This window comes from Eleutherodactylus coqui, chromosome 12 (genome assembly GCF_035609145.1).
Source record: "Eleutherodactylus coqui strain aEleCoq1 chromosome 12, aEleCoq1.hap1, whole genome shotgun sequence".
Classification (NCBI taxonomy): Eukaryota; Metazoa; Chordata; class Amphibia; order Anura; family Eleutherodactylidae; genus Eleutherodactylus; species Eleutherodactylus coqui.
This window is the reverse complement of record NC_089848.1, coordinates 116,632,905-116,648,496: the sequence shown is the minus strand read 5'-3', so window position 1 is coordinate 116,648,496 and position 15,592 is coordinate 116,632,905. Positions and strand designations below refer to the sequence as shown.

The window sequence follows — 15,592 nt, the reverse complement described above, 5'->3', positions numbered from 1 at the left end:
CATTCTACTTTTGCTGACCAAACCCTCATTCCAACAGATTACAATAGGGCTGTAAATCAAAAGCCTTTTAAACAAAAGGTATCAACAAAGCTGTTTGAACTATACATAAAACAATTACATGTGATAATAAAGGTTGTCTCCTGGCTGTCTGAGTACCTACTTAAACAGAATGTAATCTTAAAGATCCATCAACAATTTGCACATCAAAAGAGGGGACATTGTTTCTACTTTTCACATAGACAAAACTGGTTCGGCCACCTACTCGGGAGTCAGCACAGAGTTGGTATTCAGTAAGATAACTGAATAAAATCTAATTAATCATACATTTAGTATTTTAAAATCAATATTCAAATAAACGCTTGAATATACCTTTTTACATATGATTCTATATCCAAATTCTACTAGCAACTTCCAGAATGTTTTACATATAATACATAACATTATATAACCAAATAACTAATGTCACATTCATTACACTGTTTCCTTATCTTTCTTATGTTAGGTTATTGATTAATAATGATTGACCCCTATCACAAGCAATGGGCGATATCGCAAAAAGAACGGACATGCTGCAATGTGTTTCCTGCATCGCAGCACATCGCGGAGCCATGCACGGAAACAAGTCTGAATTAACCCATTCATAAGAATGCTCTTCATATTTGTGCGCCTCGCAACGCACCGATCTCGCGTGATTTTCTCGCCAGTGCGCAGCGGCCCTTACTGTGTTTTTCTTGTTTTCTGTTCTGGCATCATTTGGGCCATCTTGCCTTTTTTTTTCCTGCGCATGACAAAACACCAAGTGACCCGTACGGAGTAGAACGTATTTACCAGGGGCTCTTGCGTCATTCGTGCTGCAGTTCTTGACGTTTTATGGCGTCTGAGCCAAGTGATGTTACAAAGCGACAAGAGGTGCAGCTGTCGGGGGCACCCGGTCCCTAAGGTCTCTCTGCACATAAAGAGACTCCAGGATTATAAATGGCGCGGTCCATTAGAGACTTTGTATTTGTTATGCCGCTATGTGACTCGGTGTGTGAGGATGCTGTATCCGTGCAGGTCAATGTCTCTATACTTGGTGGCTCTGTAACGCGTCCAAGTACAAATTTGTCGCTGGTGTTAGAGGAAACGTGAGCGGTCTTCAGGCGGCTTGTCTCCTTATCTCCTCTTTATAGGACATTACCTGCGACGCGCCGTAGTGTTCTTTCAACGCACCTGCCTGGCAGCGTCCTCGCCGCGCTCGTGTCACGCCATTCCAACACTCTGCTATCTGTTCCTGCGGGATGTGAGTGCGCTGCTGACGTCCGCTGACAGTCTTGATAGGCCGCCTTCCATCACCTACTTGTTTGTGTCACTCATTGCGCACATTTTACGATGACTTCATCTCGCCATGACCCAACACGTGCTACAGGAAGCCAGTGTGGGAGTTTATTCTTCACTCCACCCATTGAGCCGCTGTCCGGGATTTCACCGACTGTTGAAGAATAATTAGTTTTCTGATTAACCCCACGGTGACTTTGTACCAGAGACACATCTGTTAACTAATAGCGCCAGGTTGGCACACGGACAGCTGAGAACCAAAGCGACGCTTCCGTTCTATTCACACCAGCTATTTCTCCGTAGGGTTTTTTTTCCGAACAAATCTGACTGAATTCGGACAGAAATAAATCCCAGGATTTTACGGGGTTTTTTATATTCACACGGGCGAACAGTCTGAGCAAAAAATCTAATCACAGCAGGTCCTCATTTTCAAACAAACACTCATTCAATACTGTGGGTGCGTTTTAAATAAACTGATTGCATTCGCATGATGTGAGTTTTTAATGCATGTAACTATGACAACCATGACATTTTTTTTTTTTTTAAAGGAGCCAGTAAGCAATATTTTTTACGCACGTGAAAAACGCCTGCAATACAGGTGAAAATCGCGGGTAAAAATTGCTACAAGGCACGAGAAATTGGCAAATGCCCGTTACACATTGCCTGATTTTTCCTTGAGCTTTCTGGACTGAAATTGCACAGAAATGGGAATATTCACACGGGTATTTGTTGGACTGATGGAATGGTTGATATAACAAAGCACAGCATTGTCCTGTTTTTGTCCACTTTTCTGAAAAATGGGGGTGGTAAAAAAGAAAAAAACGATTGCACTGGCATGATGTGAGCGCAGTCTGTGATGCACGAAACCATGGGGACCAAATGAGGAGAACCAGGAAGGGCACAACCTCTACACAGATGTGTTTTTGCATTAGTCATGCGGGCATTGCCCCGTCACATTGTACCCCTGTGGGGCTTGAACTCCATCCTGTTATAATCCAGGCGTCTTTTCTGGAAGATTAAATTCTGCTGCGAAAAGCCTTCAAGTACAGAATTAGGGACGACTTGTAGAATTGTTGTTGCGATTTCTAACATTCAGGAGATGGAATTAAAGACCATGGGAAAGAACCCAAGAAATTGTGCAGAACTCCTGTCACAAATGCAGCAAAATCTGCAGTAAATCACACAACCCGCACTTGTGATGCATCCTGCGGACAATCCCGTTCCATGTGGAAGGTCTCCGGGATGCGGAAATGCTGCGGATTTTGCCCGTCCGGATATTCTGCAGCCCTTACAGATGCGGCCTTGTGCTCCAGAAAGGTTTCCTCTTGATACATTGTATCTTCTGCCATGACTGAAGCTGCACCGGATACATTGTGTTACTCTGGATATATTTGTATATGTTGTTGATTGTTCTGAATGAAGCCTTCAGACTGTGATTGTATTGTGAATAGCGGGATACGGCAGTAACTGTATATTTGTCTTCCCCCTTTGCTGCCTTTATCCAGTCTGACGACACATTTAAAAAGGTAAGTCCGCTTTTCTCTGTATAAGGCCTTATTCACACGACTGGATGCATTGTTACGTTTGCCCGTATAATGAATTAATAATTACCGCGATCGAGTCCTGAACTTTAGCCACATATTTCATGCCCTTCACACCGGGCATGAATACACAGAACCATGGATCGCTGTAAAATGCTGGGAATGACCAATAATGCTGTAATCAGCGGTCGTCTTTTCCCAGCGCTGTACGCAGGGTAACTCCCCCCCCTCCCTTTTTTTCCAGCTTCCATTGAAGTCTATAGGAGCTTCCTACTTATCTTAGGGCAACAGTTATCTTTTTACGATGTGTATAAAATCGGTGACCAAAAACGGTCGCCGTTGGGCTATTTTTTCCAGCGCCATTTTTTTACATGCCCAAAAATCGTTCATCTGAATGAATCCATTGGAATCCATTGCTTCCGATGGTCACCATTTTAGGGTGGATAAATGCGTAAATACAGTTGTGTGAAGGAGGCCGACGCATGGGAGATAGTTGTCAAGTGAAAAGTCTTGTTTCATCTTCCCTTCTGTGACTATGTACAGATGTAGCAAACATTAACTTAACACTTAACCGCTGCGCAATCGCCTGCAGAAAACTTAGGCTGCTGCCTGTGCAGGAGGGACGTAAATGTAAAATCTGCTGTCAGCGGGCGATCACGGCCCCACTGATGGCCTGTGCATGTCCGCGCTGCATCAGTGTGTCTCACCTGTCAATGGGAGATCCAAGGCGAGAGAAGGGGCGCCACACATTACCCTCACATTAACCCCTCCTATTACTACACCACTTGGATTAGGTGATTGGATAGCGGAGCATTTATTAATAATTTACCCAGAAATAAATGGCATTCCCAAGTAACTCTGGTGCCATTTGTGCGCATTGGGACCCATTTTTATCACAGATCTGCGGCTGATTTCACCATTTCATATTTGGGGTGACTCTGTTGCGGTTTCGGTGTGGATTTTCTGCAGTGGAGGATCGGTACAAACTCTGCTATGTGTGAACGCACCTTTTACATTAAGTTGGGACATCATTACTTTGATCATCAATACCGCGGACGTAGATTAAAAACTGGAAATTAAATATATATATAAAAAAACAATCTGCCTCACGAGTGTAAAAATTAATGTTAAATTACAAAATCTCCTGAATTGCTCAGAAACGGGACATTTTACAAATGTGCTTCCAAAATAAAGTGAAAGGTGAATATCTCTGATTTGTGCAATATGGAATACGGATTTGTCATACGGCAGTTGGAAAAACAAAGAGGCCATTTTTAGAATGTTTCTTCAGTTGTGGTGGTCTACGTTTACCACCTAAATATATTACAGCACTGTCAGGACCACCTGGATGTGTAAGACCGCTACAGTGACCCGTGCCAGGTGCCTGTTAATGAGGCTGAAACAGGCTTGGTCCTGAAGGGGTTGGACAAGATGCACAACCCCTTTAAGATCTCGGGGCCTGGGCTGATCGGGTGTATCCGCAAGCAGTCTGACATTTCACCAGCAGAGGCTGCTCCCGTTTCTGGCATGCATTATACTACTTGTGACAGGCCACACCTCCTCACATGAGGCTCTGCCCACTTTTTGAAAAAGTGCCAAGGCTCTGCGGCTTTTGTTCGCCAAAATACTGGTGTACGGGGCATAATAGATACGCTCCAGCATCTACGGAGGGGATGTGAGGACTGGAACAGGGAGATGGGGACTTGGCGCAACCTCTTTAAAGGGGTATTCTGGGCCTTTAGCTGCTAATAACCTGTCCTCAGGATAGGTCATCAGTAGTTGATCATTGAGGATCCTCGCCAATCAGCTGATCGTTCACCTGCTGTTAGTGCATCGAGGCAGAACGGTGGTCAGGGATGAAAGTGTAATAGCCGGCATCTTACTCCTTGAAATCAATAGGAGTGCTGCCTCCTATTACACATCCGGTCCCTACTGCAGGGAGAAGCCAGTGTAATAGGAGGCAGTGCTCATATTGACTTCAATGGGAGTGAAGCCCACTAAAACCACGTTTTGTACCCCATTGCACTGATAGCAGGCTGAACGATCAGCTGATCAGCGGTAATCCCGAGTGGCAGACCCCCATTAACCCTTTGCAGTCCAATTTTGGATTCAGGGTTTCCTAGGGGGCTTTCTCTTCCTGCTATTATACAATGGCGCCATCTATTGGCTAGAGCCAGTACTGTGGTATGGGACATGCTGGAGAGGCTCCTGACAAGAGAGCGGCCAGTAATATACAGTAAGAGTACCCTGCCGGATGTCTTCCGACATCGGAGCTGTGCAGCCTTCAATCAGAATGTCTTTAGACGTCAGACAGTGGATTGGAAAGGGTTAATCATCAACTATTGATGACCTATCCTGAGGACAGGTTATTATAGCTAAAGTCACAGAATATCCCTTCAAATGACCAAATTGTTTGAGTCTCTGCAAAAGTCGCCGTCTTCTCACATTCAGTTGCGGATAAAACAGATGCCGCCAAAGAATGCGACACTTTTTGTTGCACTCGCTTTCTTCCCTCTGAAAAGTTCTTCTTTCGCTGTTCTGCCAGATGCTGCCGCTTTAAGACTTTGATGGGCATGAATAATAATCCCTGCCAGCCATCCCATTGTGTGATGAAGCTGCTGTCGGCAGACCTTGCCCTCCCTTGCTATCCATCCCATAGGTTTTGTGTGTCACCAGGTAATTCCTCCCAGACAGTCTGTTCCTGCCGCTTGCTATCTCTGGGTTGCATCTGGTTTTCGCTCTTTATTAAATCTTGCGGTGTAATACGTGATTTGTGTGCTGATATAAGACATGACTCCGCAGTTCTGATGCCAGGGAGCCACTGCGAAGCCATCCTCTATAGTCCTGTATGCCCATCTCAGTCACAAATTGCTGACTACCTCCAGCCGTACAGAAGTGGCCATAAGACGGGTCCAGAAGCTGAAGCCCAATCAGTAACTGTATTCCGGTTGGAGCAGATGATGAGACCGGAGCGGTTGTTTACTGGCTCTTTTATGTTCAGGAACATCTCAACTTTTGGCCTCGGTGCCAACGTTGACGGTGGCAGTCACAGTGCCCCATAATAATGCCAGCGGGTTGGTCAGCTGGAGGTCTAGTAGCAGACACCCCTGAAGATCAGCTGCTATTGTGGAGGAAGATGTTGTCAGACATTCATTACATCTGCTGTCATCGCTGCATGGGAAATGAATGGGCTGCGATGTAATACCCGGCTCTGTGTCCATGGATCTGCACTCTGGTTAATAGATAGGGGGTCCCAAGCAGGAAATCCCACCTTATGATGTCAATATACACTAGTAGATAGGGGTTACCGAGTCGGGCATCCTGCTCTATGATCTTATAATACTCTCTATGATGTTGGTATACTCTAATCCATGAGGGGTCCCAAGTAGGGATTCCTTACTATGATTTTAGCATACTTTAATAGATGGGGGGTACCAAGCATGGAAACCCCCTCTATGATGTCAGTGTACTCTAGTAGTTGGGGATACTGAGCAGGGAATCCCCTCTATGATAGCAATACACTCTAACAGATGGAGGGTACCAAGAAGGCTATCCTTCTCTATGATATAAGTCTGGTATTTTCTAATAGATAGGGGTACGGAGCTGGGGATCCCCCCTCTGTCAGTACACATTAATAGATAGGGGTACGGAGCTGGGGATCCCCCCTCTGTCAGTACACATTAATAGATAGGGGTACGGAGCTGGGGATCCCCCTCTGTCAGTACACATTGATAGGGGTACGGAGCTGGGGATCCCCCCTCTGTCAGTACACATTAATAGATAGGGGTACGGAGCTGGGGATCCCCCCTCTGTCAGTACACATTAATAGATAGGGGTACGGAGCTGGGGATCCCCCCTCTGTCAGTACACATTAATAGATAGGGGTACGGAGCTGGGGATCCCCCCTCTGTCAGTACACATTAATAGATAGGGGTACGGAGCTGGGGATCCCCCCTCTGTCAGTACACATTAATAGATGGGGGACATTTGCTTTTTCCTTCCATACAATACAGGTTGGAAAACGATGACAGACCCAGTTCTAGAATCTGAGAGGACTGTTTGATGGGCATCTGTCATGAATCCCCTGGACATAACCTCCAGTACGATTGCCTTGTACGTGGGGTTATTGTCATGTAACTTTGTTTTGTGCAATTATTAATAGGAAAACTTTTCAATAAAAACAAGTTGAATTAAAAACTAGCCAGACATACAAAGACCCCCAGCCCGTCCCGCTAAGCCCCTAATTATCCTCAGGATAGGTCATCAGTATCAGATCAGTAGAAGACTCCCAGCACCCCTGCTCATCAGCTCCTTGAAGGGGCAGCGGGGCTGGGGTGGGCACTGTGGCTTTTTTTGGCACATCCATCAGTCACATGACCTGTCAGCAGCTTCATTCTGCCCCAACCTAGGACAGGTATATACCGTGCGCCCATGTATGACTTCTTCTGAAACACCACAACATTTCATAATAAACATGCTTTAAAATTTGGCTCCGAATGGCCCTCCGAGTCACGGGGCTGCCGCCATGACGGTCTCTCCCTGCCTGCCCAGAGGGACAGCTCTCCCTATACACAAGCAGAGGGAGATATCACTCTAGATCAGGGGTGTCAAACTCATTTTCACCGAGGGCCACATCGGGCTTATGGTGACCTTCAAAGGGCCGATTGTAAGGCCGTCTAGTAAGGGCCCGTTCACACAAGCGTATTAGTGTACATATTATGCAGTGAATAGAACCCATTGCTTTCAGTGAGTCATTCACATATTGTATATTGTCACACAGCAGGCCCTATATTGTTACATACTGCGCACCCCAATAGGCCACTGAAGTGAATGGGCCGCGCAAATACCTGGTGAGTGTGCAGGAAACCGATGTACTCACTGTATATTAGCGCACCATCTCAGGGGCCCATCTGCGTTTTTTCCGTGCCCAAATATGCAGGGATAAGCGATTTTCGATTTCGCAAATACGCAGCGTATCTGTGCGACCGAAATACGATTACACCCGTGTGAACGAGCCCCAATAGTGACCCTGATAGTGGCCCCAGTAGTAACAGTGTCCCCCACAGTGGCCCCAGTAGTAATAGTGACCCCCACAGTAATATATACCCCCTCACTAGTAATAACCCCTCAGCAACATCATCCCCAGCAGTAATATTAACTCCCCCCCAACAGCAGTATTACCTCCCCCCCAGCAGTAATATTACCTCCCCCCAGCAGTAATATTACCCCCCCCCCCCCGCAGCAGTAATATTACCTCCCCCCCAGCAGTAATATTACCCCCCCCCAGCAGCAGTAATATTAACTCCCCTCCCCAGCAGCAGTAATATTAATTAACCCCCCCAGCAGCAGTAATATTACCCCCCTCCCCCGCAGCAGTAATATTAACTCCCCCCCAGCAGCAGTAATATTACCCCCCCCCCCCCGCAGCAGTAATATTAACTCCCCCCCAGCAGCAGTAATATTACCCCCCCCCCCCGCAGCAGTAATATTAACTCCCCCCCAGCAGCAGTAATATTAATTACCCCCCCCCCCCGCAGCAGTAATATTAACCCCCCCCACCAGCAGCAGTGATATTATTTAACCCCCCCCAGCAGCAGTAATATTAACACCCCCCCAGCAGTAGTAGTAATATTAATTACCCCCCCAGCAGCAGTAATATTAATTACCCCCCCCAGCAGCAATAATATTAATTAACCCCCCCAGCAGCAGTAATATTAATTACCCCCCCCCAGCAGCAGTGATATTAATTAACCCCCCCCCCCAGCAGCAGTAATATTAATTACCCCCCCCCCCAGCAGCAGTGATATTAATTAACCCCCTCCAGCAATAGTGATATTAATCAACCCCCCCCCCAGTAGTAGTAATATTAATCACCCCCCCCCAGCAATAGTGATATTAATCAAACCCCCCCCCCAGCAGTAGTAATATTAATTACACCCCCCCCCCCCCCCCCGGCAGCAGTAATATTAATTACCCCCCCCCCAGCAGCAGTAATATTAATTACCCCCCCCCCCCAGCAGCAGTAATATTAACCCCATTCCTCCCCAGCAGCAGTAGTAATATTAACCCATTCCAGCACCAATATTAACCCTCCCCCAACCCTTATACTTACCTGCTCCCTGCAGTCAGCGCTGCTCTCCTTCTGCTCACGCTGGTCCCGGTTACACACTGACATCAGTGTGTGCGCTCGGCATGCTTCCTCCCCGAGTCCTCTCCTGCGGAACTGAAGAGCAGGGGACTTGGGGAGGAGGATCCCGGGTGCACACTGACGTCAGTGTGTGCCGGGAACAGCGGTTATAGCGCGATTACCAGCGGGGAGCTGCGGCATCCCAGCCGGTAATCGCTTCAGTGGTGAGCGGCGTCGGCACACCACGGGCCACATAACACGAGGCAGCGGGCCGGATGCTCAAAACATATATAAACAATTGGAGACCAAGAGTTTATGGGAAATCCAGAAATCCTGTATGAAGCAGGGCAGTCGGGATGGAAGAAGTGCTACCGTACATAATACAATGGACGGCACTGTGCCTGGTATACAATGAATAGCCATATGGCGCTTGCCCAGCCGCTAGGGTCCGTACAAACAGCTTGGAAAAATTATTCTAATGAGCCAACAGCCCGTAACTCGCTTCTGACGTCACTGACAACCGAGGTCTGCAATACCACGTAATTCCTTGTCGAAAGGCGGTGGCTGGTCCGACTCAGTAGGGGCCGGTAAGGAATTTAAATCCCTGGGTTTAAAGTCCTGGACAATCTCCTTGAAGAGAATCTGTCACAGGATAAAACGGCCCCGCTGACTCAATCCCTGTTTTCTTCTCCCATAGCCGCCTTCTTTCGACTGTCTGGCTCCTGATGCTTTCATGTGTCATGTAGCTCACTCTCAATGGGAGAGGTCAGTCAAATCTAAGGAATCATATTAAAGGGCTTGTCCAGTTAGCACACAACATTCCCCTTATACCACCGACGGAGCTAAAATAACAAAATTGGCTGTACTTATCCGTTCTCTGCTGCCATGATTCAGCGCTGTAGCCCCACCGTCCACCCGGTGTTTGATGTTGAGGATGAGGTCACCAAATATGACCGTTGCAGCCAATGAGAGGCCGTAGCATCACCATCCTGAACTCCTGGCATCATGGATGTGAGCGCTGATGCCAGGAGAACAACCTATATCCCTGCAGCCTCTGATATCCGGTGACATCATCCTTAATTTTAGCACAGATGGTGGTTTATGGGGAATGTTGTCTGGTAATTGGACAACCCCTTTAAGATGATAAAATGATTCAGCGAATGCAACTCGGTGCAGGAAAAATCTGTATTTTGCAGAGAATATTTGATCTGGTGCCAAGATTTAATTGGTCACAATGAGCCTTTAATTCATCTCATTGTCAAATTCGTTTGCTTAATTACTTTTCATTGCCATAAGCTCTGAAGGAGATCACCTTGCACGGCCTCGTTCCTCCCCAGTGATCAGCGCAGTCACTTCTTACTCTGTGTGTTCCAGATTGATTACCGATCGACATCTCCTGGGTTACGGTGTAGGGTCGAGAAGCTCTAATGGAGAAGTCTATCTGATGCCCAAAAGGTTGGAAAAGCTTTCTACAAACTAAAAATCTGATCTTTTTATGCAGAAACAGGACGACACCATTTCAGAGTGCAGCACGGTGGATCTGAGGAAGTCCGGGGAACTCATTGAGCAACCGCAAGACGCTTCCGAAGAGCACTTGGAACCAGAGGAGTGCTTCACAGAAGGTACAGAAAGGGTCCATGTCACAGAGCGCTGCATCCAAGTGTATCCTGGTTATAGTGCAAAAGTGAAAACTAATTTATTGGCAATGCCAAACCACAGTAGTCAGTTCTACCATCATGTAGCGGTAGGAATTTCTGACATTTTTTGGTGAGCCAGATCCTTTGGCTCACCAAAGAGAGCCATCTCTTACAGCTCCTGAATGGCAATTTTAACCTCCTCTTGTAGAATAGCGGAAGGCAGCCCCTCCTCTTGTAGAATAGTGGAAGGCAGCCCCTCCTCTTGTAGAATAGTGGAAGGCAGCTCCTCTTGTAGTATAATAGCGGAAGGCAGCCCCTCCTCTTGTACAATAGCAGAAGGCAGCCCCTCCTCTTGTACAATAGCAGAAGGCAGCCCCTCCTCTTGTAGAATAGTGGAAGGCAGCTCCTCTTGTAGTATAATAGCGGAAGGCAGCCCCTCCTCTTGTAGAATAGCGGAAGGCACCCCCTCCTCTTGTAGAATAGCGGAAGGCAGCCCCTCCTCTGGTAGAATAGCGGCAGGCAGCCCCTCCTCTTGTAGAATAGTGGAAGGCAGCCCCTCCTCTGGTACAATAGCGGAAGGCAGCCCCTCCTCTTGTACAATAGCGGAAGGCAGCCCCTCCTCTTGTACAATAGCAGAAGGCAGCCCCTCCTCTTGTACAATAGCAGAAGGCAGCCCCTCCTCTTGTACAATAGCAGAAGGCAGCCCCTCCTCTTGTAGAATAGCGGAAGGCAGCCCCTCCTTTTCTAGAATAGCGGAAGGCAGACCTTCCTCTTGTAGAATAGCAGAAGGCAGACCCTCCTCTTGTAGAATAGCGGAAGGCAGCCCATCCTCTTGTAGAATAGCGGAAGGCAGCCCCTCCTCTCCCCATTTCCCTTCATGGTACAGCTCATACTATGCATGGGAGAGGAGCGAACCTATTTGTTTGCTCACTGTTCTGCCATCCTCTTGTCTCTACAGAGTAAGATTATCGGGCAGAACAAACTGAGTGACCAGTCGACCCCAGTATTGGAAACATTGAAAAAGCCACTGACCCATTCTGGTTCCACAGGTTCACATAAAGGAGCCTGCTCATAGAGCCATTTCATTCATGAACAGCCCATCACTACCATCATTAATGTGACCCTCCGGTTTTGAGAAAAAGTTTTATCCTAGGAGAGGGAGAGGGTAAAGGGGTATACTACCTCAAATGTTCTCCTCCATCTCCCCTCCAGTCCCTCAGTTCTGGGTCCCATTTTTGTCCATTCAAGATGCATGCAGCAATTTTCTAACTATCTAATGTACACTTTACATTGCTCTCTTATTGACTAGTGCTAATCATATGATCAACTGTAGCCAATCAGAGAACAGTTATAGTGCATTGTTAGTCCTACAGTACCGATGCATTCTAGGGATTAAGTAATCTGAAGAGTGTGTTGGCTATCTTGGAAAGCCAAAAACGGGAACTGGAACCAGTGGATTGGATGGACAGTAGAAGAGAACAACTGCAGGTAATGCACCCCTCCCTCTTCGATCCCACGTAGTCTGAAGCTGTAACAATGAGTTCAGATGTGGCGGACGTGCAGCAAATTACAGCAACAATACATGTGGATGGGGATTAGGTATTTTAGCTCATTCAGTGGCGGAAATACTGTGAACTCTCACTATGGATTTCAGCCTTTAGCATGCAGGAGGTGAAGCCTCCAGCCAAGGTAACGCATGCAGATTTGTGGTGAAATAATCCACAGCCGATTATTTTTGACACATCTGAACTCTAATAGAGCCCCCGCAGGCAGGGAGGTCACAAAACTGGAGGGTCACTTTAATTAACAGAGTGTGTCCTCATGAGAGACTGCAGTACGTCACATGATTTATTCAAAGATTATTCTAAAAAAATCGAATGGATGTTTTTCTATGTAGGCAGCAGCCGTTACACAGCAACATTCTGTACATACGAAAAAATGCAAAATGTAAAAAGTAAAATGCTGAATTATTAATGTGAAAATGGCGCCGTAAAAGAACGGCAACTAATTGACAGGAAAGACGGCCGCCATATTAAGCCTATTATAATAAAAAGCAAACGAAGTCCTTTCTCTTGACGTACAATTAGCTATGCCATCATATGCCATCCGATAGTCTTGTCTACAGCGCCATCTGCTGCCCATATGAAGTGTGCCAGGCACTGTATATGGGAACCAACATGCTTCTGTCTCTGAACTCTTCTCCGCATCGATTATTATCTGATAAGTTACATTGTGGCGTTTCTTTTCCGATTCTCCCAGTTTGCACATACAGTTGTTTTTAATGAAAATGTAGCAGAACCGTCTTATGTTGTTCTATCTAAAGCCGATCATACATGTTAAATGGCTGACAGCTAAGCGGTTTTCGCCGACTGCTCCATGAACACTTGGATTGACCAAGACAGCTAATTGATTTCACTAGAGAGAATAAGGAAGAGGCGCAGGAAATAGAGGGAAATAAGAAAGTTCTGCACACTGTTTAACAAACCTCCCACCCTTTAAACAATGAAAAGAGGGGACACTATTGCAGTGCACTTAGCTTGCCTAAGCCACGCCCTTTGTGTCACAATAATAGTGACCCCCTCACAGTAATAGTGGCCCTCAGCAACCCACTTACAGGAATAGTGCCTCTCAATGAACCTTGTGCACTAATAGTGCCCTCCAATTACCTCCTCACAGTAATACAGTCCCTCAGTGAACCTTTTTCAGTAATAGTGTCCCTTTGTGACCCCCCCTTAGTAATATTGTTCCTTAGTAGCCCCTCACAGTAACAGTGCACTTCAGTGACCTACTCACAACAATAGTGCCCTCCAATGAGCCCCTCACAGTAACAGTGCACGTCAGTGACCCCTTCATAACAATAGTGCCCTTCAGCAACCATACTTACAGTAATGGTGCATTTTGGTAACTCCCTCACAGTGATAGTGTCCTTCAATGACCCTTTTGCAGTAATAGTGCCCCTTAGTGATTCCCTCACAGGAATAGTGCCCCTCAGTGACCACCTCACATTGATACTGCCCCTCACAGTAATAGTGCCCCCCAGTGACCCCCTTACATTGATACTGCCCCTCACAGGAATAGTTCCCCTTAGTGACACCCTCACATTGATACTGCCCCTCACAGGAATAGTCCCCCTTAGTGACCACCTCACATTGATACTGCCCCTCAAAGGAATAGTGCCCCTTAGTGACCGCCTCACATTGATATTGCCCCTCACAGGAATAGTGCCCCTCAGTGACCCCCTCACATTGATAATGCCCCTCACAGGAATAGTGCCCCTCAGTGACACCCTCACATTGATCCTCCCCTCACAGGAATAGTGCTCCCCAGTGACCCCATCACATTGATACTGCCCCTCACAGGAATAGTGCCCCTCAGTGACCCCTGTCACATTGATACTGCCCCTCACAGGAATAGTGCCCCTCAGTGACTCTCTCACTTTGATACTGCCCCTCACAGGAATAGTCCCCCTTAGTGACCCCCTCACATTGATACTGCCCTTCACAGGAATAGTCCCCCTTATTGACCCCCTCACATTGATACTGCCCCTCACAGGAATAGTGCCCCCCAGTGACCCCCTCACATTGATACTGCCCCTCACAGGAATAGTGCCCCCCAGTAACCCCCTTACATTGATACTGCCCCTCACAGGAATAGTGCCCCCCCAGTGACCCCCTTACATTGATACTGCCCCTCACAGGAATAGTGCCCCCCTGTGACCCCCTCACATTGATACTGCCCCTCACAGGAATAGTGCCCCTCAGTGACCCCCTCACATTGATACTGCCCCTCACAGGAATAGTGCCTCTTAGTGACCCCCTCACATTGATACTGCCCCTCACAGGAATAGTGCCCCTCAGTGACCCCCTCACATTGATCCTGCCCCTCACAGGAATAGTGCCCCTCAGTGACCCCTGTCACATTGATACTGCCCCTCACAGGAATAGTGCCCCTCAGTGACCACCTCACATTGATACTGCCCCTCACAGGAATAGTGCCCCTGAGTGACTCCCTCACTTTGATACTGCCCCTCACAGGAAGAGTACCCCTCAGTGACTCCCTCACTTTGATAATGCCCCTCACAGGAATAGTCCCTCTTAGTGACCCCCTCACACTGATACTGCCCCTCACAGGAATAGTCCCCCTTAGTGACCCCCTCACATTGATACTGCCCTTCACAGGAATAGTCCCCCTTAGTGACCGCCTCACATTGATACTGCCCCTCACAGGAATAGTGCCCCCCAGTGACCCCCTTACATTGATACTGCCCCTCACAGGAATAGGGCCCCTCGGTGACCCCCTCACATTGATACTGCCCCCCACAGGAATAGTCCCCCTTAGTGACCACCTCACATTCATACTGCCCCTCACAGGAATAGTGCCCCTTAGTGACCCCCTCACATTAATACTGCCCCTCACAGGAATAGTGCCCCTCAGTGACCCGCTCACATTGATCCTGCCCCTCACAGGAATAGTGCCCCTCAGTTACCCCCTCACATTGATACTGCCCCTCACAGTAATAGTGCCCCTCAGTGACCCCCTCACATTGATACTGCCCCTCACAGGAATATTCCCCCATAGTGACCCCCTCACATTGATACTGCCCCTCAGAGGAATAGTGCCCCCCAGTGACCCCCTCACATTGATACTGCCCCTCACAGGAATAGTGCCCCCCAGTAACCCCCTCACATTGATACTGCCCCTCACAGGAATATTCCCCCATAGCGACCCCCTCACATTGATACTGCCCCTCAGAGGAATAGTGCCCCCCAGTGACCCCCTCACATTGATACTGCCCCTCACAGGAATAGTGCCGCTCAGTGACCCCCTCACATTGATACTGCCCCTCACAGGAATAGTGCCCCCCAGTGACCACCTCACATTGATACTGCCCCTCAGAGGAATAGTGCCCCTCAGTGACCCCCTCACATTGATACTGCCCCTCACAGGAATAGTCCCCCTTAGTGACCACCTCA

At 47.7% G+C, this 15,592-nt stretch overlaps 1 protein-coding gene across 3 annotated transcripts in view; it reads left to right on the top strand.

The window, feature by feature from the left end:
- Window positions 1–15,592, top strand: part of LOC136587207 (sodium channel protein type 5 subunit alpha-like) — a 509,047-nt gene that overhangs the window by 358,586 nt on the left and 134,869 nt on the right. For 2 of the 3 annotated variants that reach the window (XM_066585756.1, XM_066585758.1), the window contains exon 15: window positions 10,484–10,604. In XM_066585756.1, coding sequence (XP_066441853.1) covers window positions 10,484–10,604 — 121 coding nt within the window. Of the gene's footprint in view, window positions 1–2,819; window positions 2,841–10,483; window positions 10,605–15,592 lie in introns of all 3 variants that reach the window. The other variant, XM_066585757.1, reaches the window with a different exon arrangement.